The 25,546-nt window shown below is 41.4% G+C and overlaps 1 protein-coding gene across 1 annotated transcript in view; it reads right to left on the reverse strand.

Annotated features, from left to right (window-relative positions):
* The window catches only part of LOC124406988 (myb-like protein X), a 67,082-nt gene extending 49,966 nt beyond the window's left edge, over positions 1-17,116 (reverse strand). Inside the window, exon 1 of the mRNA XM_046882745.1 lies at positions 15,440-17,116. Coding sequence (XP_046738701.1) covers positions 15,440-16,816 — 1,377 coding nt within the window. The 5' untranslated portion in view covers positions 16,817-17,116. The remainder of the gene's footprint in view (positions 1-15,439) is intronic.
* Positions 17,117-25,546: the final 8,430 nt, after the last annotated feature.

Consider the following 25,546-nt stretch of genomic DNA (forward strand, 5'->3'; position numbering starts at 1 on the left):
TGCAGGTTGCATTCCGATCTTGCGCTCATCTTTTTTCGGTAATTACACCAACAAAAGTACAGCCACGGCATCACGTCTCCGGTTTTATACACACGTTATACCTATTACACATACACCGATAATATCCTGAACTCTGTCTCATGTCTTGCAGGCGAGACTTTGAAACAATAAACGGATTCGGCGCCCGCATTTTTTAATCTTCATTCGGCCATCCATTGCCTCTTGCCCTTTCATACGCAACATTTTTTTCCCTTTCAATCCAAGTGCAGACAGAATTTGCTAATTATAGAATGAAATTTGCCAGTGTTTTTAAAAATTGGGACAAGGTTGAAAGTCACGATGTATACAAAGACGTTCGCCTCTTTACATGCGGTAAAAAGAAATCTACTTTCAACATCTTCTGTATATTCTATGCGGCAATTGAACCGTAAATCAATGGACACATTATTTAGTAAAAGAGAGTCATCAAAATTTCAATGGTTTATTAAGAACATTTTTTCACCCACCAATTTCTTTCGCCTCTTCTTAATTTTAATTTGAAGAATTTTTCATAAAACGATAAATCATCTTACATCAGCTTTCGTACGTTTAACAATCAAATCCTCGAAAATCTTTCGTCAGCGAAAACGATATTCAACCGATTAATTGTGTAAAATTTTCCGAGTCATTTCTTTCATTTCATTTATTTATTATTCGTTTACTTGTTTTTTACTTTTGTTCATTTTTTCCTTGACTGGGTCATTGAGCTCGATCCGAGGAAATTGGAGGCATGCGTAGAGCTCTGCAGAGATTAATTTTAATACGCACGATCAACGATTAACGGTGACGGTGGTGCTGATGGAAATTTATGGACTCGGTATAACACGCATTCTTAAACATGGTACGTGGGCGTTTCTGAACTCCACTGCTGCAGGCTCTGCAGCCTGTCGCGAGCCTTCAACTCTTTAGCAGCCGCACTTGACGGGCGTATAAATGTACGTAAATGTAGCCGGAATCCCTAGTTAACGCCGTCAAATCCCGCGAGGTCACAACAACCAGTCGTGGGGCAAATAACTCGGATGATGATGATGATGACGATGATGATTCACTCTCTTCTTAAACCTTCGAGCATTGTCCGGACATCCATCGTCCAGAGTAAATTGATACCACAGCAGGATTAAACTATTAATTGAAAACTAATTACACGCTTCTGAACCGTTTATCAATTCTGAAATATATACGACCGGTACAGTAATTTATTGATCATCGAATAATCTGCAGAGGAGAACGAGCCGAAGGAGGAGGATGAAACGAGCCGATGCAGTCTTATCAAAACGTTGATTAATCGTCCGGAAAAGCGCCTCTCCGTTTCGAATGACCGATTCACTTCATCAGCGGTGAAAGTGAAGTTTCTCGTGAAAATAACCCTCATCTCAGGTGCAAATAAAACGTTATTTTTCTACCGAAAGCAATGCCTGGCAGCTTTGAAGAGGGACTGGAAACCGCTGGGAAAGCGACGTTCTTGGTCCTCAGAGCAAGCTTGGGTGGCCGACAGATCCTCGAAGGACTCCGCCTCTTCCTTCTCGTGATAATGAAGCTTTTATGCGTAAACCGCAAGTCGTTTACTCCCCGAGACTCCCAGAGGCGATTATTTTCAAGCTGCGAGAGCGTTTTACTGCCCAAGTAAAGCGTATTGCTTAATTTGCCTGACTCGATTTCCCAACTTCCGCAAAGCGATCTGCGACTCTGCTGGATTCATGAAAGGATCTCAAAGCTCGAAAAGTGCTCGATCATGTAGGCGTTCGAAATAATGTCGGATTCGGGTTGCTAATTAATGTTAAATTTAACGCCGCGTCCCGCGGCTGTAGTCTAGGTTATTCCCCAGTGCATCGGTATGCTAATAACTTTTGTCAAATACGCTATTCCGTGTGAACTGGGACAACGGGACTATATCGTACTAAAGTTACACGCGGTGGTCCCGCCGCTTATTTATATTAGATGAAGGGACCATTCGTTCAATTGTGTGCCGCATATAACGTACATGTATTCCGATGTGAGTCTCATCGGTCATTTTCCTGCAATTTGACAAGTCGAAAATGAGCAGTCAATTCGGTTCAATGTAGTTTTGAGTGAATGTATTAAAAAAAACGTCGGAGGATACACTCTACGCAACAAAAAACAAAAAATTCTACTTTGAAAGCTTGTAAAACGGAAAAGTATGAAAAACAGTTTTCTTTTTTATAAATACGTATGTCTTTTTTCGTCGAAAAGTAACTAAACAAAAAAAATATCGAGGTAACAGCCGGTCGCTTATGGTTAGAATGCCCCTACATACGTTAAACTGGACTGCATGGGAACCGCGATGACTAAGCGTACGGTTAAAAAGATTGACGTAAATTTAACAATTCGCTCCGTAGTCGAGCTGAGGAGTAAATTTTTATGAATCTCGACGTGTTTCTACGTGTGTAATACGCTGTAAACTTGTAACGCCTCGAGACTGTCTCGGTGTAGTAAGAAAAAAAGAATGATTTAATCTCTCGGCAGGTCACGCGGAAGGTATAATCAATAAAAAGACTAACGAAATAAGAAGAAAAGGGGAAGGGGAGGAGGAGGAGAGGAGAAGAGAAGCGTGAAATCTTGGATCATCTCGCGGAGCCCTGACAGTAGCCCGAACCTGGTAGATCGAACGCATCTCAGATCTTATCGCCGGATATTTTAATACGGAACTACCGCAAGATAGGTGAGGTATACGTAGGTACCTACGTGCAAAGGTGAAAGCCAAAGGTAGGTGGCTACAATTTCTTTCAATCAAAACACAAAGAGAACATAATGTAAACTACTTGTGGTGCAGTGATCTGTCGGATGAATAAAGGCTTCGAGCCTCTGGTCCCGCACATCCTGTACGAATCTTTTAAGAATTAAAATGTATATGGAGCATTCGGCGTCAAATTAGCAGCCCATGTTCCTCATCCCCTTAGATTTTCTCCATTTTTTTGTATAATGTTCGCGCATAGCGACTGAAAAGGTCTCGGAAATTTTTTCAAGAGATTTTTTTTAGCCACCGGTGAAGTTTGAAAAAGAAATCAAAATACCAATTACGATAACGCCATTTTTATGATTTAAAACGGGATTTTCAAGCTCCACACGATAATGGGATTTCAATATTCACCATTTTTTTTTTTCTTTTCTCGAAAATTCTTAGTTTGTCCATATCGGAATTAAAGTTCTTTTTGTTTTCTTTCTCGATTCCCCGATCTAAATGCATTCACGGAATCATGAAAATAATGTGATTCTGCGATCTATTTAGGTCGAGGTGTATAAAAAAAAAAAAAGCAAAAATAATGCCGACCTGAAAAAACTAAAAATTTGCCAACAAAAATAGTAAATATTGAGATCTCATTAAAAAAATCACATTTTGAATTATAGGATCAGTGAGAATTTGTTTTTTTTTAAGATTTAAAAAAATAGCGTTTTCGTAATTGGTTTAGCAATTTTGTATAAATTTCACCAGTGGTTGAAGAAAGTCTGAAAAAATTCCCGAGACTGTTTTTGAGTTGATAAGAAAATTGTACTAAAATACGATCAGAATCGAAAGGGGTGAAGTACATGGGCTGCTGATTTGTATATCTTCTGTCTACACGCCCCGCAGAAAATGGCAAGCGATTATAAATAATGGAAAATATTAATCTGCTGAAGAGAAAATTTTTAATTTCAAATATTTCCTATTTGAATTTTTCCAGCCAATTAATGTAACGCGTACCACGTACCGTGATAAAATATTATGCCTAGTAATAAAATAATATCGTTTCGTATATACGAGCTATTACACGCGTGGTTAATTACATACCGCGCTTGCAGAGCCGCAGAATCTTACCAAGCAAAATTATAATTGCAGTTAGCACAGCAGCCGGCCGCCAGAGTGGGCTTGAAAAAATGATAGCGTTTTATTCGTAATTGGCTTGTGTATTATACGTGGGCTGTTAATTTCTTTTCATTTCTAACCGCTCGCGCTCGATCGGAATTATTCTCTATCTGTAGGTGCTTATAAAGACGCGTTGTACACCTCAAAAACGCGGGGATGCAAAACTCTTATACCGCTCCCACGATCGGAGTGAAACTTGGGCAGTTGATGCCTTATTTTGGCAAAAAGTGGAGCGACTTTTTACTTTTTCAAAATTTGGAAAAAAAATTTACAGATTGGTTACCACCCACAGGCATCGGCCAAATTTTCACAGTTGCACTGAACGGATCGAACTATCCGGTATGATGCCACTCGGCAATGATGAAACACACATTTTGAGCCCAGTTCCATGAGATTTGATAGTGAAATGACAAAATGGCAGCTAATCTGGTTTTCGATTACGAAGAACACCGAAATCTCATTTTGGCGACATTTGTTACCGACATTACGCGCATGCCGGTAATGTATACGTGTAATGCCGGTAAAAAATTATCCCATAATGGTAAAGTGACATACTCAGTTTTTTCCATCACCAAATTAAAAATCCCCAGATGATTCCAGGTTTTTCTTGACCCTCTTTAAATTCCCTGACATTTCCAGGTTCTCCAGATGTTCCAGGTGTGTGCAGGCCACCCTGCTACTACTCGTCGTAGATGAATTAAGGCGTATAAATACTTTCACATGTCATAACGTGAATAAGGTTGTTGAGTCAACCAATATTATTTGCAAAAACAGTTTTGTTCGAGTGTTTAAACCTGTTAATTTTATTCATTCTGTAACGCCAAGTTCGTTACAATATATTGTACGCTGAGCGGCGAGAGTAGAGATCAAAATTGCGCAATATTAATGAACTTCCGAGGCCTGTTGAATTCGTCGATCAAAGAACGAGCTCCTCGATTCTTAGACGTTTGTAATAGGAAATAAAATTAGGTTGTGTAAGATGAGAGACGACGCATTTGAATAAGAAATGACGCTACTCCGCTCTCTTCCACTTGTTAGAATAATTCAGCATCATGTTAAAAAAAGAGAAACAAAGAGACGGAGCCACGCCCTGACGAATCCTAGCCGCCCTGTCGACTCGAATCGCTTCTGAAACTTGATCTGCGTTACGACCTAATCGAATTAGAGAAACTGATCGATGCATGATCCACACTGATTCTAAAAAGATTTTCTAATATATATATATTCTTCAATTATCACAAGTTTCTTCCTCTATTGTATTCATGAACTTAATTTTCTTTTTTTTCTTTTCGTTTCATGTAAATTTTCAGGAAATCGCGGATCAGTGCGAAACAGCAACTGAAATCGTGTCAAAGAGATATAAATTATAATAATTCTGAAGGTGCGTGTCATTGTGAATCAACCGACAATTTCGTGTATGGTCAAATAGAAAGCGTTTATTAGTAACGATGAACTAACGCAGTAAACAAACACGTGATTTCATTTCTCGAATGTTGAAGTCGACGAAAGTAGCCTGCAGCTCGTAAACATTCGAGTATAACGAGTTATCAGTTTATATTCATGGAAATTGCATTCAACGTATATTACGGTTTGACCTCTCTATCACTTTCAATAATCATCAAATAAACAAATAAAAAGACTGAGCTAATCGAGGAGCTACTCAAGGAGGTAAGCAAGTCGCAAATAATTCTGGTACCTTATCTTTCTAAATTCTGAGAAAAATCATCGTACCGAGCTAATGAGTAAATAAATTTGATAAAAAATTAATTATCGATTATCTCGTAATAAAACAATAAAAAACGTATTGATTCGCGGACTAAATATACTTTTCAATTGAACTTATGCAGTCGCAGGATTAAGATGGACGTTTTATTCCAACATGTCCGCCTCGTCAATTACATTAATCACCGTCGAAGAGCCGGGCGTTCGATCCACATTTTAAGCAACGTAATCATTGAAATTACTCCGGGTGAAAAAAATGCGGCAGAAAGAAAGCTACCGAATACGGGCTGAAATTCCATCTCCAGATAACCGCATCTACAAATACATGCATCTACAAAGACCAGCCTCGAGGAAATAATTGAGACGTGCAGCAACAGGCCGTCCCTTCTTTGCTCCGTGTAAAGCAATTGACCTCATCCCGGTCGCCACGAGAGGCTTGACTTGCCGCCAGACCTCGAGATATGGACCAGCTTTACACCAATTACAAATTCGCGCTGTTTTCGATCACAGCTCCGCCCAGCTTGCCAGACGATAATTATTTAACGACTGTATTTCTATTCTATCCCTTCTTCGGGAATTATATTTTTATTCCCTAGGGACGTAACGAGGACGAGAAATTTGCCCAAGCTGCTAAGCGACGAGAAAACTTACGATTTAGCTGCCCAGAAGAATTACTTTTTTAAAATAATCCAATGAGATGTATTTCGTCACGTGAAATAAAGTTTTATCGAGTCAATAAGTGGTGTAAAAAAAAAAAAAGAAAAAAAAATTAAGCAAATTTTCAGGATTTCTCATCACCAACTTTTGGTATATTGTTAATAAAGTTCCGAAGGCTGATTATAGACACGAAAAGTGTACGATTGTAATCTTTCTTGAAAGTTTACGTTCCATTTGTTCCTAAATTTTGCGCAAGTTCTCAATCGGACTTGACTTTTCGACGTTCTCTTCAGAATTTTTCACCCCATGATCGATCTTTTTTTCAGGATAAAGGATGTTTTTCCCTCAGCTGCGCGTGGCGTGAGATTCAATGATTCATTCGAAATTCAAAAACGTGTCAACTCGAGTGAAATCCAGATTTAAAAAGTGATCCGTGATTTATCGCAGAGCCATTCTTTCCTCCGCAACAGGAGACTGCGTGGCCTTTTTCAGAAATTTATTCTCTCGGGGTAACCGAGCGCATACCGACGACGAGTAAAATCGTTTCGTACGTGTTATCGCAGTTTAAGCTGCAAATTTGTACGGAACTCACGTTAGGCTCATGGCTGCCATTAAATGCAACCCGTGTGCGACAGGATGCTGACCGTTTTCGTGCACTTTTCAACTCCAGGATTAACTTTGGCTCGGCTTTCAGCTGGCATCGAATGAGAAATGAAAGATTCTCCCAGGACCTTCCGGATCCGTTATACAGCAAAATTGCTTTCACATTTTGAGCAATAAAATCGTCAACATTCTATCTAATTAAAGCAATATCATTATTAATACACCATACATAAAGTAAATTGAGCACATAATCCGGAATGCAATAAAGCGTACGTAAAGTTTTTTGCCGAAGGATGCGGCGTGTGTATAACGCGTTGTTGTACAAGTAAATGAACGTTTTTTCTGTTTCTTATTTACATTCAACTTGGTGAAAATCATTGCTTGATTCGTTTGCAATGAGCGCGTTAATTCAGGGACGTTCACTTCTCGGTATACTCGACCTCGCGCTTCTCGTCCTGCAGCTTGATCCACCACGTATTACGTACCTAATGCACATACATACCCATAGGTACTTACTTACTTACTTACCTACATATACGCGTAACGTCTCATTAACTTTCATGGGAAAGTGATTTGATGAAGCAAAAACACACAGTACTCGTGCGAGCACGGCTGTATTTGTGCCTTTTTTACTATCATTTAAGCCTTTCAGATGGAGTATGATGTGTGCGACATACCCTCGAGCCGAAAAATTGTTCAAACAAATACATACGTGGTTGAAAAGAGGTTTGAAAAGTCTCATTGAACTAATAATCTATTTGTATTAACCTGAAAAAATTACTGAGGTGCAGTACAGATAAATAAACTTTTAAGCACTGAATTTTAATCTGTCTAAACTCTGTTATCAGATGAATCGCATTTTTTTTTCTTGATTTGCTTGGACGACGCTGATGTATATCAGCTTATTTGTTTGTTTTTTTTTTTGTAAATGTACAAAGAAAATCGCAAACAAGTTTTTATCGTTACTCAAAAGGAATCGAATCATTTCTACAACTGTCTTTTCCTATATGTGAAAATCAATGTTGCAACATCTCTTACCAAATCACAATTAAAGACTGTTTTCATCGAATTCAGTTAGACTTCCGAAAGCATTATTTAGTCTCAATTGTTTCGAATTTGATAGACTGAATTTTGACTTGCAGGTACTATTGACACACGGATCAACATGTCGAAGACGACGATCGGTCTCTTCACTCGATTCGAAATGACCGATTCCGCGTGTCATGCATGCATGCATGTATGTATGCACAATATTATACATACGCTTAGCATATGGCGCGCATTGTAATTGAGATTTATCGCCGCGGTGAATTATTATACATCCCGAGTGCGAGAAGAGAGAGCCGTCAATAAAAGCATAATATTATCTCTTATTATTATTAACAGAGCTGAAAATTAAACGTGCATATCATCGTTCTAGTAAACCTTGCCGAGTCCCATGCAGTGCTTTTATACTCGAGTGCACTGCGGAGAAAGAGGTGGCAGCTGGTCTCCGAGGTATAAAAAAATTCAAAACCAATATCGCTGCAATTCGTTACACGTTACGTCGGGTTCATGACCGGAAGCGGCGTTGAATGAGTTTGTAATTAAATATAATATAACAATTATAATACAGGTCATCGCAGAATAAGACTGCAAGATATTCTCGACAAAGCAAACAAATTCCTTTTCTCTTTCATCTCATTTTCTCAACATTTATTATCCGTAACGATTTGCTCCTGCGCGTAAGCGTGTAAAACCTGATTGATAAATAATCGATGAAAAAATAAAGTTCAATTCCCGTTCTTCCAGGCAACGATTAGCTGTTCATGTACGGCGTAATGTAAACGATAAACCACGATGAAAGGCGAGATAATTACTTCGAAATTGATTTGATTAATTGATTGACGCGCGAACCAATTTCTCGTTTATTCACTCGACGAATTTCTTCAGTGGCGATGCAGTTGACCGAGAAAGAATGTCGACCATCTGGACCGCGGTGTGAAGCTGCAGGATATTCAACGAATCGTTAGCACAACCCCGTGGCATTACCATACAACAATTCCGCGAATCAATGACAACGATGCGACAGAGAGACAAAGTTCAATTGGACATTGTGGGAGTGGAAAATGATTCATTCTAGAATATATATTTCACTCGCGACGAGTCGAGAAGCTGCCGACCTTTGGAGAAAATTGTATCGCAAGTTGTTCTATATATTACGCATTCGCTCCTATATTGCATCGCGATATAATAAACGCAGTTCAATCGTTCCAATGAGAGACATAGAGACTAATTAGAATTATACGAATAGCCGTGAGCATGCATCTCGATAAACTTTCTACGTATAGACTTTCACCACTAATTCCTCAGCCTCTGTAAAATCTTTTTAAACTATTAACGCTGAACATTACGAGATGCAAAAACGAAAAGTACGTAGGAGTTCCTTCGAGCGTGATGCTTTTTCAAAATCACGTGGAATACTTCACACGCTCATTCCACCCTTAGAATTTCAACATTTGTTGTTAATAAAACAAAAAACCAGATTCCATCCTATGCTTTCCGATCCGCAGAAATGCTTGAAAATTAAATCCGTAGTAACATATTTTTGCCCCCCCCCCCCCCCCTCCCACCCCACTCACGCGTGAAACTCTGCATTTTATACCTCGAAGTGAAAGAGACTCGAAGTTGTACTTCGCCGGGAGGAGGGTTAGATATAATTAGAACTGGCAGCGAGTGTTCGCCAATTGCTGCGTAAATTCCTCGCGTCAAATAAATCCTAATGTGGGCCGGTTTTTATGATCCCTTAAGCGTGAATCACCATTTCGCATCAGGCATCAAGTCACTCACTCCGCAGCATCCCCTCGAGCGAAAAGGCTCGTATACTCGTGTATAAATGAAAGAAGTCTGGAGACGACAAGAAGCCGCGATATCTGCAATTCTGCAAGGTCTGTTTCTACGGCGGCGCCGATTGATGTCTGTGTCACACGAATCAGTCCCGGGTCGGCGCTATCACCTCCTCTTACACTTACATAAGCTTCGGGTCGTTCTTTTATTACGTCAATTACACACGACGCGAGATCGGCCGCTTTTTTAACGTTCGACTTTTACATCGGCGTAAAAAAATGCACGAACTTGTAAGCAACTTCGGCTGCCACAAACGCAAGTAATATAGTGACGTAACAATCATATACAACGTATCAGCTCCCGAGGTTCAACATCTTGCGACAGATCATCTCTGGCCTTTCAGGCTCTGTCTTACGCGCCCGAAGTTTACAAACTTGTTATCGATTATGCGATAAGCTCGGCTTGATTACAGAAATCAAAGGGTAATTCCCAGAAATTATGCATATTCGACTTTAAACCAATTTTATATTTCCCTCGTCGATATCACCTTATCTCTTCAACTTATATACTTATATTTAAACAAGTCAAAAAAAATCAGACCTTGGATAATATTATTTCATTTTGACGATAAGGATTTCTTACATTGGGTATACAGCGTAAGAAGAAGCAGATTATTCTTCTCCGACGAATGTCACCGTTTCGACTGATCCCCCCCCCCCCCCCCCCCCGCGTTATTGGCGTTCATGCATTATTTGTCCCTTGACCCGATGATCATTATAATTATCGACATCGAAACTAGGTTTGATTCTGATTGTGCTAGACGGAGGGAAGCAGCAGCGACGTGGGATCTCTGAGCAAGGATTCCACAGCGATAAATCGATCCTTCCTCGCTCGAAGGGACGTTGCCCTTCTAGGACAGTACCTAAGTCTGCCTATTGGAATGCTGAGGGACATCGATCCCTCGGGTTTAGTTCTCTTTTTGCTCAGGCGCATAATAACACGAGTAGATCGCATTTCGAGCCGACCGTGCTGTCGACCCTGCGACATCCCCGAGGCATGCGATGCGTGACAACAAGTCATGGTTGCTTATATGCCCGTGCCGGTAGAAACATCTGGATCCACCCCCGGGAGCAATTGAACAGCTAAAATAACAACGGTAGGATAAATTCTAAGATAATTTCTTCCCATTAATGATCATTCAACAAGGCAATTGCACTTCTGAATCGTTTACACCTTGTAGTAGGTATAGATGAAAAAGAATCACGCTCGTGATTGTACCAACGAAATTGCCAGCTACTAGACTGGTTAAACCTGCGGAGAAAATCGGACCTTCGCCAGCGAGATGAGGCGAAAAAAAGAAAGCACCATCAGGCACGGTGTACGTAGAAATGACGTAACCCAGTTGAGACTCGTCTTTCGAACCGTTAGAAGAGCCCGGAATCTTAGGTATCAAATGTGACTACGCAGCTTCTTCACCTCTGCCACTTTCGCTGTAAGCCGTGAGTATGAATCATTACGACTGTTGTTTGGTCTTATATAGGTAAAGATGATAAGTGAGTGGAATGAAATTTGGGATGATAGATCGCTTTTCCAAGCTTGCTTCGAACGCCGGATCATCCTCAGCGACTCGAGATGCTGCAGGAAATAATGACAATGAGTTGTTTGTTGTGCTTCACGATAATGATCATCGTCGTCGAATAGGAAAGACAAAGAGCTACGCGTATGATCTACCTATCTCGAAGCAATGGGTATTATCGCATCGCCCGAGGGCAGTGAGGTTATATTGGCTAAGAATATAATTGTCCGTCAATTAATCCCAATTGATTAGAGCCAACGAACTCTTTATCAATATACTCGATCCCGAGAAACCGATTCAATACCAGCCCTCGGCCCAGCTCTTCTCGGCTTTTGAACAAGTGGCAGGCAGCACCATTCCTATAACCATCCGAACCGAGTGCCAAAGGAATTACTGACGATGAGAGGCTGCGTACCCGGTGCACGGGGCACATATGCACAGAACATCGCGACTATAAGTGTATTCTGTACTTATCTACATCAGTTCGGAGATTAGAAAGAAAAATGTATAAATAACCCTCAAATCAAAGCAACATCGACGTCACATTAAAACCGTAAAAGATTATACAGATTAATCGTCGGTTCTTGCAGCGGTGCCGAAAGTATTAAAGCAATGCCGGTTCTGGGCGCAGATTTCTGTACCAACACAGTTACCGACACTTAGCCAAGACACAAACCTTTTGTCATCGATAAAGTTGATCTGCTGTGTGTGGATAACCTCTACCCGAAGAAAAGGTTCGTGTCTGAGCTATAAAGCAGCTAAAAATGTCGGTAAATGTCGGTATGGGAATCTGTACTAAGAACCGGTCTTATATATCTACTGTCGAATCAATCAGTCGGCCCAAAGTACAACCGCACTTGAAAACATTGATCAGAATTGAGATGATTCGTGAAAATTTTTTCATTACTCTAAGAATGGTTATCAGTTAATCGACAAATGTTGAAATGTATCAGCATCCGAACGAATATAAGATCCGCGATCATTCGCTTCTTGTCAACGTTTATAGTCTCTCATTGACACCGTAACACAATGCGGTATGATTTCTATGTTATGTGAGGTTGACGAGTCACACTCTTAGTGTGTCGCGAAGACGCGGTGGATCAGCGATTCGTTCTCAAACTCTCGAATCCTCGATGGGGTCGCCCAGCATCATCTCTGTGGCGCGAGATGGATCTCGTAACTCAACACTGTGTTGCTTAACTCTGCGACCACCGCGTCTGGCCGCTACGCCTGCAGCCTCGAAGCCGTTATTATTCCCGATAACACGTGTACGCACGCGAGTAAAAAACATGTCAGTGGACGCTTCGGTTTCTCTTTGAATTCGAGAGAGATGATTGAAGCGGAGCTCTATTTCCCGCCAAATATCACAAAGTTGAGCAAGAATTCTGCGAAAAAAGATCAAAGTATCCCACGAGTCGGTTCAGCGATTTTTAGAAACGAACTGGATGACGAAATACGAGTGACTATTTGCAAAGAAGTCGGTTGGTATGCAGTAGTCACATGATTACATGATTTGACAATATTCCTGATGTGGACGTTAAAGTTACATCTTCTGTAATAGTTTTTTGTCACATTTTTCACGTTTTTATGTGAGGATGAAGTTCGCAATGTTAACGTAACGATACATCAGGTGGAAAATGATTTTCGAGGCGTTTGCTTTATAAAATATAAGTACATTTTGTTCGTCATGCTTTACTAAATATCAGATATTCTTAACCCTTTGTGACACAGATTCTCATACATGAGACACCTTTTCTGAATCGGTTATTCAAGATTGACGTTCAATTTTTGAAATATCACTGTCTTTTTTCTTTTCTTTTTGCATAATTGGACTTTTAAGATGTCGGTGTTGATGTTTTATAAAGGATTATGATGATTCCGCGAATATAGTGAGCGCTATAAATAAACAAAGTGTTGAAAATGGTCGCCATGAAATATTGAAAAAAGTATCAACGTCGTCGCGGTGAATTGAATTACCGACACAATTGACTCGTCGCTAAAACGTTCACCCCCGTTACTTCGAAAATCACAGCATCATCCGACTTGTCCCTGTTCTCTGTCGCCCATCTTCTCAATTACGAAACGATCTTTGCGCTCGACTGCAGTATGGATATATTACAGAGAGTCATAAGGAGAAGGGGAGCGTGCATTCTCGCCTTATCTTTGTGAGATGGTACGTAATTAAATTAGACGAGCGTTACAACGTTCTTTGCATCAAGAGGCTTGAGCTGTATAACCACGCGACCATAAGCCACACTGTACCTGTGACGTATGTACAGCTCGACAGTGGATTGCTTGGCTTTTAAACTTTGTCTGAAATGAAAGAAGAAGAACAAGAAGAAGAAAAAGAAGAAGAACGAGAAGAACATTCAACTCCGGTATAAGGTTGGAATCCCAATTATGCGGCTATGCGTATCACTAATGTATGAGACTGGGATACGCACAGCATGCCAAGATCATATTTCGCGAGAAGAGAAGAGTTCGCGTCGATACTCGTTAGTTTTACCGTTTTCACAGTTCGAATTGAATATCAAATATTCCTTTCTTCTTCCTACAAACAGAATGAATTCTCTCCAGCGAGCACAATCGACTGGTCGTCGACAGGCCTCCCGAGCTGCTGTTTGCATCCGATTATATTCGCGCTTATTATATATTCCTATAGATCCAGCTACTTAAAACCGATGCGTAGTTATCCTTGAACTCTCAAGAAGCCAGTCCCAGACACAAACTTTCGCATTCGTACGGCGATTCAATTGTCTGGAGCAATTAGCACCTGAGTTTTTTATGGGCATGCCTGTACGAGTCGATGCAGTGTCGATTAAAGAGAATAAGAAAAAACCTCACAACTCTCTTTATACTTATGACACTTCTACCGGATTTCCGCCACTTTTTGCCATTACTCGAATACACGTGTGTCTAGTAACAGAATAGCTCGAGTTTATTTTCTAAGCTAATGCGATGCGCTTTGATCTCGACCTGCCGACTGAAAATATTCGAATGGTGTTCAATGGACGGTTTGTAAAATCTTTCATTCCTCTGAAATACTTCGCCGCTATTGTTTCCCGGGTAATCGTCGATCGCCCGAGAACGAAGACGGCAAAAAGGAAAAAGAAAAAAGTTTCCCACAATCCCAATGTCTGGTACTTCAAAGAACGTGAGCATCGACACCAGTGTTCCAAAAAGGCAGGAGGTAAGTCAAGGTTTTCAGTAATGACGCAAAGGAATTAACTTGGCTGTCAAGTTTTCACCATACGCTAAGTTAATTTTAAACTTTTTTTTTTTTTTAATTTAACAATCATTTCGATAACTCAATGACATCTCATGTTACCGTTGTTCGGCAACTTTGAATCAATTGAAAGCATAACTTGCAAACCAACTTGAAATTTTCGTCGACTACACGTTCGAAGTTTTATTCAAATTGGCAAAATAACCTGTCTTCTTAGAATCGCCAAGAGTCAAGTAACCTTTATGGTTTAGGTTAAAAACTCGTCACTTTGGCGCCAAGGTTGAATCGACGAAACTGTACAGATGTGCTCATAGAATCGTTATTATAATACCGATAGACTGGCATCGACTAATTTGCATCTTGATACGCATTCCAACAAAGTTCTCGGTATCATTACCATTATTATTCTTACCACCGTCATTACCAATTTGCCATATTATCATGATAAGATATGTAAGGTGTAAATAAAAAAAAGTAGGTACATTCATTTTTGTACCCTAGAATACTATACAATACAGAGTCGAGTGAACGAACTTGGGACACGTGGCTTTCGAACTGGATGCAAAACTTGTGGTCCTGCACCTTTAATGTAAAGGGTATAACAAATTTGAGATAACAAAAATGAAGTATCTATTGAACTTTGGTTATTCGTCTTCAGTAACTGTAGGGATCATCAATTGCCTCCAGTATCAAATCGTCCAAGTTGATGAAACGTTATTACGCAAATTGATTAGCAGGTAAACAGCGAAAGGGAGTGTCTGGATAGAAGATTAGACCCAAAAGCTCAGACATCCTAGACTAACAATGGATATCAAGCCAGTTACACGGGTCCGCCTTCTTCATGCCGCAAGGTACGTACACGATCAGTGTCGAAAGTTAAACGAGTAAAGTTTGAAGGTGGGATAAGCAGAGTATGATAAAAACTCACCTGATCCTTCTCAGAGGTCCATTTCTTGTCGGCATCACCGTCAGCGTCGTCGACGTCCTCGGGTTTATCGTCGCTCCCGTCATTCTCGTACTCCTCATAGTCCTGTTCGATGTTTTTAGTCCTCGAGTCGATACCGGGATGTTCGGTAGATTGATCCGTGATACCGGAAGTCTTATTCCTCCCCTTGGCCATCTTTCCAAATGATGAATTTTTCATCGGAGCCGATAACTCGTTGGTGTACTTCGGCAGGGTCGACGTCGTCGTCGTCGTGGCTGTGCTAATATACCCGCCCGGATTACCAACCGGCGTTCTTTTATGCGCTGTCCTGTGCGGCTGTTTCGGACTCGGTTTCACGGCCTCGCGATTATAAGGCCGAGAATAGGGATGAGGATGGGACCGTCCCCTCGGCACGTACCTCTCCGTCTCGACGTTCCTGTAATCCCGCCGAGTCACGGACCTCGGTGTAGTCGGAGGAGGCTTGGCCTTGAGGGACCTGATAACCTCGTCGATGGCCTTGATGGTCGAGGAGTCCTCCACGCCGGCCTCGACCGACTCGTCGACGGTCTCGTCGTAATCCTCGTCTTCATTCTCGCCCCAGATATCCTCCTCGTCCTCTTCCTCGTCTTCGTCCTCGTCGCGCTTTTCGACCTCGTTAACATCGTCCTCCTCATGGGTCAAAAGCAGTTTCGATCCCTTCTTCCCTCGCGGCTCGTGTTTCCTCCCCCTGTGCCTGGGCGGTGGCCGAGGGTCGGTGTCCTGGAGATCGTAGTCCTCGTAATCGTCCTCGTACTCATCGTCGTACTCGTAATACTCCTCGTCCTCATCCTCGACGCGGTGCCGTCTCGCCTCGTGTCGATTCTTCCTGGGCTTCGGTGCTCGCCTCGGAGGATAAAACTCCTCGTCGTCGGACTCGTACCCCTCGTCCTCGTCCTCGTAGACCCACCCCCGCCCCCGTCCCCGCCGCCTATCACGGACCTCGTAGTCCTCGGCGTCCTCGTCCTGACGCCACTTACCACCGTAGGGTTCAACGGGGTTCCGGAAGCCCCACGTTCGCCCGGAAGTCGCGTGGGACCCGGGACGCCGCGAATCGCCCCGGAAGTACCGATCTCGCTTCGAATCTCGTCTCTCCTCCACCCGATTCCGCCACCGCCTTTGAAGCTCGAACCTCTCCCGAGGCACGTAACGCTCCTCGTCGTGGTTCTCCTCCCAAGCTCGCCGCCGCGATCCTCTGACCACCAGCTCTTGGTCCCAGACTTTATGGTGCCGGTCGTGTCTGTGGTGCCTCAGCCCCGTCGCCTCGAGGTGATACCTGCCCTCCAGACAAGTCGCAAGAACCGCGATCCCCGTCAGGAGGGGGAGGATTATTCTCGGCATCATTGTCCCGACGAGTCTGCTCTTCGCACCGATGTCCTCTAGTGTCGTCGCAAGCTTAATCGGACTCCGTCCGGCAGGTGTCGAGCATCCTTGGTCAGTCCAATGTACGTTTCTTTCTCACAGCTTGCGGGGAATCACTGCAGACACTGGCTTACCCTCATCCTCGTTTGAAAAACAGCGGCAACCGCGACGACGCGAACTAAAAAACTATCCACCCGCCGCACTTGATAACTGCATTTATTTTACGCCTTATCTCAACACCCTGCACCAACTCTCAACACCCTCACTGAGACACTCGCCCGATCGGAACCTTCACTCTCCCACCTTTGCCCCCTTTTCCACCCCTAATATTCTTCGTCTCCAATTTTTCTCGTTCCGTTTGAAAAATGTAAGCACGTGGGTAGAACCACCCTGGTCCGATAAAATGACGTCAGAAAGACCGGGCAAAGTCGTTTGGATTCTAATCAACGTCTATCGATCGGGCCTTTGATCAGACGAATCAAAAGCTGTGAATATTTTCGGCGAAAGCGGTAATTTTTCGCCGGCTCTGCTACCTACTTCCTTGCTAATCGTAAGTATGAACTTATGTGTATACGTGTATTAGGAGCCGGTACTCCGTGAGTTCAGCTGAACCGCAACCTGTAAAATCACGAGACCGTGTCGCGCTCCGAATCTCGCGGGCGACTGATCGCAGACTGAACAGCCTCGCGATCATCCAAGACTCGGAGGAAGCAGCGCCGCTCGACGCGATACGGACGAACTAAGGAATAAGGAATATCGCGCTTATGCTCCGCACAACTCGGAAAGCACCACAAATTATACGCGCCGTTTGGATATATCTCTTCACAGTCTGCGGCGTGTCGACGAATACCAAAATCCTCAGGAATTTCAAGCCTCGATACAGCCTCGAGCAAAGTTTCGTGCAAAAGTTCGAAAAGTCTTGAGGATGTACTGAAATCTCAGTTTTCGAAAAATTTTTCATTTTCTAAAATGTGCAGGGAAAATTTTTTCATTTTATGGTATGTTTTCGTAAAAACGTACATTGCTATTTTATTAAGAAGCATTGAACGAATAGTTTCATAAATGGACAAAATAATTAGAATTTTTTTTATTAAAATTCATCTGTATCCAGAAAAATCGACGTATTCGTTTTACATGACATAAAAAAAAAAAAAAAAAAAAAAAAAAAAAACGATTGCCTACATTTTTTTTTTAAACAATTTATTGATTACTTTTGGGCATTCTTAATAATTCAAATTTAATTTTCTTACCGTCTTTATTGTGGTTAATTTTTTTCCGATCCTTCTCTTGTTATAAAGAATTCAATATTGTCGACGAGACTCACTTTTGGTTGAGATTCTTCAGCCATTACAAACTCAACTTTGAGAATTATTTCAGAGATTTTTCTTTTGAGATATTTACCAAAATGTAAAATTATATAAATTCCTTTCGCAATAATTGATAACTTCTATAAAAATTCAAAAACTTACAAACATTTGTTTTTTCCTTCTCACCCCTCTGCCCCCGCCCTTTTTTGTGAAACTACCTTACAATTTTCTGGGAACTTTTGAGGTGTTTGAATTTTGATGAGAACTCCGGAAACGGGAGGAAGAACGAACTGTTTCACTCTTTCCCGGTCCTTTGTCGAACTTAATCTTGTACAACTATAAAACCTCGTGATGAAATTTCCCCGTCCTTATCTCGTTCTCTTCCAGCGAACTGGGAGCTTTTTCAACCCGGCTAACTTGTAATATCCTGGTAAACTTATCCTGGCTGGACAAACAAATGCTACCGTAATAGAACGATAAAGTAGCTAGCTGCAGGTCTAGCTTCCCACGGCTAACAAACGGACGGATGTTCATTGCAGGGACTGTTCCATTGAGTTTTCGGTGGAAAGCGTTAAGTAAATTGTTCAGCAAGTGTCACGGAGAGAATAAAGGAGCAGATTTTACTCAAAACTGCAAGAAAAGAGGGACACATTAGGGTTTTTGGTCAAATATATTTCGTGAAATGTAGAATTTACTGTAGAATGGGTGAAAACCACTGTGCGAAGAGTGCAATCTGCAAAATTGCGGAACTAGAGGAGAATTAGCGGAAGAATATGACTACATTGGTTTTGGCAATTTTATTATTGCAGCAAGAGCGCGCGAATCGCCATTGAAAAATCTCAAGCCATTCACCTTGGCTTCAGCGCCATTCAGCTTCTGCCAAGGTCACCTGACAGACGAATCGCGAATTCACGGCTACACCGCGGCCGTGCAGAACTCTCTTTCGGGTCCATTCATTCTCTCGTTCATTCAGTCACTCGCATAGTCATGACTCATGACATCATAGTCGGTGTCAAAGTACCGCAAACAAGATAGAAAGCTAAAAGCTATAACGCGAGGAGATCGCGTGTCTCGATGCGAAGATCAAAAGTTCAATCTGGATGAAGCTGTATCTTGCCTAAAAGTAAAACTTAATAATATGTTCAACTAGGGTGGTCCTTATTTAGGCTGTTGACGAATTTTTTCTGCCCCGCCCCCAAAATCAACTTCAAATAATTCAAATCTTTTGTTACAGTGAACCGATCCTTATGCGTTACAATTAGTAAAGGCATGCCGTCGTCAATAGAATTTTATTATAATTTAAGCCTCTATGCAATACTGATAACTATATGTAAGACAAAAGCACTGTATAAACTTGTTCGTAATGCAGAGTGTCTCAGGTAATACGGCTTGGAAGTGATGCGTAAATGCGCTCGGACAGCTGGCCGAAAAGTTTGCCGCTTTGTCATCTGCTCCCCGGTAAAAAGACGGCTCGAAATCGAGTCTTGAATAACGTTTGAAAGAATTTTTAAACACTGCAGCCAGAGCTACTCGGGTTACTTACAGCAGCGCGTGCACCGAATATCTTGAATGCTTGCACTCTATATGAACGGCTGCTGCTGCAGCTCCGATATTTCCGCACGAATCTATTGAATAATGCTCTTTTCAACCTCACTTTATAGAGAATTGGGTTACTCACGTTTTTATTGCAGCATATAGGGAATCGAGAATCTGACAGACCTGTGATTACCAAATTCCAGAAGCTGAGAAGGCAGCTGCTGACGTTCAGTCAACACGGCAAGTCCATTTTTCAAATCGGTGTAACTGCAGAAAACTAATCCACGAAACGGGGACTGATGCATTAATAATAATGCCAAACCACTTGATTTTCGAATTGTGTCTCTGATGCTGATTTTTTGAAAAATTATGTAGGTATTCATAGAATAAAGAATGCGGAATTAACAAGTTTTGACAGACACGTGGTTTATCTGAAGGAAAAACTCGGGGTTGGCCCAACCGAGTTTTCTCAAATTCTGACCAGTTCTAAATTTAACGAAGCGAACTCCATGGACGAAATTTCATCTGAACCGGTCCACCCATGGTTTCCACTTCTCTTCGGACAAAGAAATAAACGTTTTTCCACAAAACTCTCTAAGTTACGAAGAATAAAGTTATAAGTTATCTATTTAAAAATGATCAAAACCCATTAATTTGTCCTCAATATACCTCGAAACGATCACAAACAAACACAGCATAATTCTAAAAGTGATCGGAGGTGATTTACTGAACTTAAAAACATTAAAACGAAGTAAAAACTCAACTTTTCATTTGCGGTGTGATCTCTGAATGTATAAGAGACACGGAATATCGATGGAATACCGTGAACTACATTAATCTCTGGAGCATAGAAATGAACTTGTGCAACAGCAGCACGATACTCTCTTATCTACGACGACGTAGTTCAGGACGTTGATTACTGGTGTAGATCGCAGCGTAACACGTGATCCCGTCACCTATAATATATAATATGTTACATACACGGTGCGCAAGTTTGAGCGGTGAGAAGCAAAGAGAATAGATCAAGTCCCATAGATCCTCTTTAGCTGAGTAAATGCTTGAAGAGGATCTGAAGGCAGACACGCGTGTCTACGCAGCCGGGCATTCTAGATGCGGCATTTACGGTGCAGATAATACCTATAAAGGAGAGGTGACCGAGTGATAATTGCGCCCGATTTGTCATCGTCGGAACAAAGGGCGGCGATCGTTAACAATGTGAGCTTAAAACAGCGATTAAATCGGCCACGCTTATCAGATCAGCCCGATCCGGTCCGAAGTTGAAAAGCGTGTAATCGCACGGCGTTTTACCCGCCAAGCCGGTGAGCTATGAGCTTGAGGCTCCAATGGATGAACTGTTATCCAAGATAAATAATGATGTTGGAATAAATTAGGCTTGTTAATGCTGTTTGCTGAACCTACAGAACCGCGGAGCGCCAAAGAGTCCTGTTAATTGTCTAACGCTTCGAGGCGGAATTCCTCATTTTATATAACTGTATCTTTCATCGTTACACGTATTACTATTACACTTGCCTTTTACTCGTTAGGATAACACGTCTTACTCTTTTCTTCCTTTGTCATTGACACGTTTTTCTGACTTAGAAAAAGGAATCAACTTCCGCCGCATCATCTATATGTATATAGTAGGGTGGCTCTTATTTGAATCGTGTCCTAATTTCTCGCGCTCACCCCCAAAAAGTAATCATATTGTATAAAAAAAACATCAGGGTAGATCCAAATAAATTTCCAACAACTTACCCCCCTCCCCCCCCCCCCCCCCCCCCCCCGAAGCAGTCGAATTTTATTTGCAAGCATGCATGAAATTGAAATTTTTTTTTTAAGAAAAATGTTAATTACTTTTTCACCGATGACGTGATAAATATTAGATTTACGAAAATTCTACAAGACATCTTTTTTCTAGAGCATTAAATTTCCTACAGAATAGCTAAAGGAATATTTTTCAATAATGTATAGTTTTTAAGTAATTACCAGTTATCTTTAAAAAAAATTCAAATCCATGCATTTTTCAATATCAAATTCAGCTGCTTTAGGGGAGAGACGGAGAGGGGGAATAATCAGAAATTTTTTTTTGGATTTATCCCGATTTTTTTTTTATACAACATGATTACTTTTTGGGAGTGAGCGCAAAGAAATTCCGACATGGCTCAAATATGAACCACCCTAATACATATATAGTCACGCATGGTTATTTTCTAACACCTATAAGTAGGCGATTTCGATAAATCGTTTGCCATTACCGCGCTTTTGACTAATGATAATAATTTACCTATCCAGACTGGGCGTCGCTGTTCATTTTGCAATTAGTTATGACCGGCATTAGCGTGATAATATAATGCACTTTAGTAAATGACGGCTGTATATAGTAGCTAATTATTAACCTACTCAGCCGTTGGCTAAAATATCTCACAAGAAGATAAATCTGTATACACACGTTTACAAACGTAAGGCGTTACTGATTTCCCACACGATCGATTTGTTTACTCGATTCTGTTACAGCTCCAATGCTGTTTTCACGACAATATCCGGGTTTGCAACTGATTAATGATTTTCATTTTTTTATTTTTTTGTATAAAGGTTCTACAAATGATAACAATCTTCATTTTTCTGGACTTCATTAGGATGATCGATCATATTCACTTTTGCTTGAACCGTTGCCGTGCTGGAAGTGTCACGCAGATCTATAAATCCTCTGAAACTCCTCCGTCGGCAGATGAAGCGAAAAATATGATTAGGTATAAATAAGATGAGAGAAAAAAGAAAACAAAAATTTAAAAGTTTACCAACATTCAATTCTCAACGGTCAGACTTGAGGCTATGGGCTAAGGAGATCCGCCGGCCGTTGTTACCCGGAGGCGTAAAAATGCTTGCTTACTCGGTTCTGATGTGTGTATACGCAGTGACTTTTAACTGATCTCCGCAATTTGGGTCAGTGCGCGACGACTCGTAGAGAAACGCCCTTCGTGTTCCTTCGATGTACGAGGTTCAACCTATTGCCAAAGCTCCCGGGGTTATCAATAAAGATTATGCTTGTAGGCCGCGTCGCCGTTTCAATATAGTTACTAAGTACCAGACTAGATGATGGCCACGTTACGAGCGTTACGAGCGACCTGCAGCTCGATATGTTCCGTACATCATGTACATATTTCTACCGACAATATACATACAACTCGAATTGTTAATCTAACGGTTCACGACGATGCTGGATCGTCGTGTAAGCATCGGAAGAAATTTTACACAGGCATCGATCGGTGCAGATTGGTATGATTGGAAAGGAAGAAAGCGATTCAACGAATAAATTACGGATCTAAATGAGAATAAGCAATGTTCCGGAGCATCTCTGTGTGTACTTTATAACGATAGTATTATTGGAATCATCATCGCCGGTACAGGAATACTGCAGCTGAGCCACGTGTCGGATCAATCTTCAACTCTCTCACACGTGGCCTCGAATAAACGCCAAAGTGAAAAATGGTATCGTACAAAATCGCTGCCAGGTGTTGAACGGCTTTTAGAAAGCCATTTTCTGCGTACACGATAGATCACTTTATACCTACTTATACATCTCGTCTTCGAAATTATCCGAAATGTAAATTCGAACCAGCAGTACCGCTACTTGCGGAATGTAAGTGTGAAAGATGCTCGACTACAAGTATTCCTTCATTTTGTGAACGAAATGCGAAATCTGACGAAACCGCAGTCCTTCCGAAACCGGAAGATATCTCATTTGACAATGTGTCCAGTAAAAAATTGGTAACAAATTCAAAGAAATTTCCAGAACATTTTCAGGTTATTCGAGGACATTAAAAATGCAATATTTCCAGGATACAAGAAGAATTCAAGGATAGTCCCCAGGACTTTTGAAGGACAAGTAAAATTCAAGAACAGTTCCAGGACCACTAAACACCACGTGACATTGCTGATATTCTGGGGTAGCGAAAAGCGATCTCCTTACTGTACTCAGATGCAATCGTCTGAGATCCACGAAGCAATAGAAAGTTTCTATCAACAAATGCATGTTCAATAATGGAAGACGTACACGATCGGATAATCGATAGATCTTCGTAGCGCGAAATCCGTGTATACAAGCTGGATATAATGCGAAGAATGAAAAGGCAAATATCCATTGCAGGAGATGCGAGTGAAGCCCGGTGATAACATAACGTTATACGGACATGTTTCGATCCCAAATCGATGTTCCCATCCTGAAGAGGAAGAGTAATCGTGAGAAGCTGAAATGCCAGGCGTTATAGGCAGATGTTGCGCGTGTTTTAGCCGCAGGGTGTCTCGACCATCCGGGCAGCGGACAAAGTGAAGTAACCTTTGACATTGGACCGAAGAATGACACCTCCCACGTCTGGTTCTATTCGCGTCGAAATGAAACACCTCTCTTCTTTAATCTCCGTCGTTTCTCGCCGAGCTGGATAAATTTTTAGGTCGCGCTTTCGTCCGACGCAATGCACCAAGCATGAGAAATTAATTACTTTCCGTTGAATTGTGCAACGACGGACGGTCGTCGACTTATCTTGTTCGTCGTTGTTGACTAAACGAGCACTAAACTAAAACTCTGAGATGCGGCATTGATGCAGGAATTAACGGACGCCAATTCAATATTCTGACCGATATCAGGCCGGTTTGCACTTTCTGAGTTGGCACCGACCTATCGACCAAATACCTCTTTTTTGGGCATTGAACGATTCTGCGAATCGTTTGAAAAGTGAAACTTATACGCAACTGATCATCGTGGGCGTCGGATCGAAACTTGAAGCCGATTGCTTAATTTTCACTGGGAGATCCAAGCTCGCTTTCTTTTCTCCAGCTTCGATCTTCACCAGGTTTATTTGGCAGGTTTTTTTGTAGATCGTGGTACTTATCCTGTCTCTGATATTTATCTGTATCTGTCATAATGTATAAGACATCTGGCAATTGAATCGTAATAGAAAAAGTGAGAAGATAAGGGGGAAGTGAGATATAGATTTATTGATAATGATTCAATTATGGCTGTGACTCCACGGCTTTACCCTCCGGGCAAATGGACCTGATACGTAAATATTAGATAATGGTGCCCCTGAGGCGATATTAAAAAATACGAACATATTAAAGACGGATCAAAAATTATACAAAGTAAAATATTACCATAAGAATGGTATCCACGCCAAGCGAGTAGGGAAAAGGTTGTGTGAAATGTAGAAAGTAGGATAAATCAAGCCTATATGTAATACCTACCTTCAAACCTTGAGGCTCGCATACGTGAACGTATAGACTCTGTCGTGAGTGACGTCATGAATGTAACTATTATCCGAGTCTAGCTATTTAAGGACCTTAAATACCTTTTCGAAGAGAAGAGTTATCCTAAAATGATAAGAGACATTTTTTGTGGAGCGTTTAATTCCCTACAAAAATACTTTCTGGTCTTATCAGTAAACCAATACATTGACGAGTTGTAAAATTCCAATGTTTAAAAAACAAAATTTTCGCATGTTATTCAAATGGAAAATAGAAAACCGCGAGGATGCACTTCTAAATATTAATATCAAGAGCTGAATCTTGGACAGCATTTATTTTCCATCAGTTGGAACAATATTTTCGCCTTGAATTTTGAAGAAAAAAAATACAGTCCATCGTACCTTCACGCAGGCACGTACCTGCTACAATTCCGTCACGATAAAAATGCCTCTTAGATCAAAATAGTGGAGCACTTATCGTTAGCCTTGAATACCCGGACCACACACTGACCACAAAAGCAGCGGTTATTCCGTTCTCATAAGTGTTTTCTCAATCCTTGCGGTTGTATAATGACGAAGAAAGTATAACTACGAGTCGGTTTGGAGACTGTCAGGGATCTAATCGTCGT

Source organism: Diprion similis, chromosome 6 (genome assembly GCF_021155765.1).
Source record: "Diprion similis isolate iyDipSimi1 chromosome 6, iyDipSimi1.1, whole genome shotgun sequence".
NCBI classification, from domain to species: domain Eukaryota; kingdom Metazoa; phylum Arthropoda; class Insecta; order Hymenoptera; family Diprionidae; genus Diprion; species Diprion similis.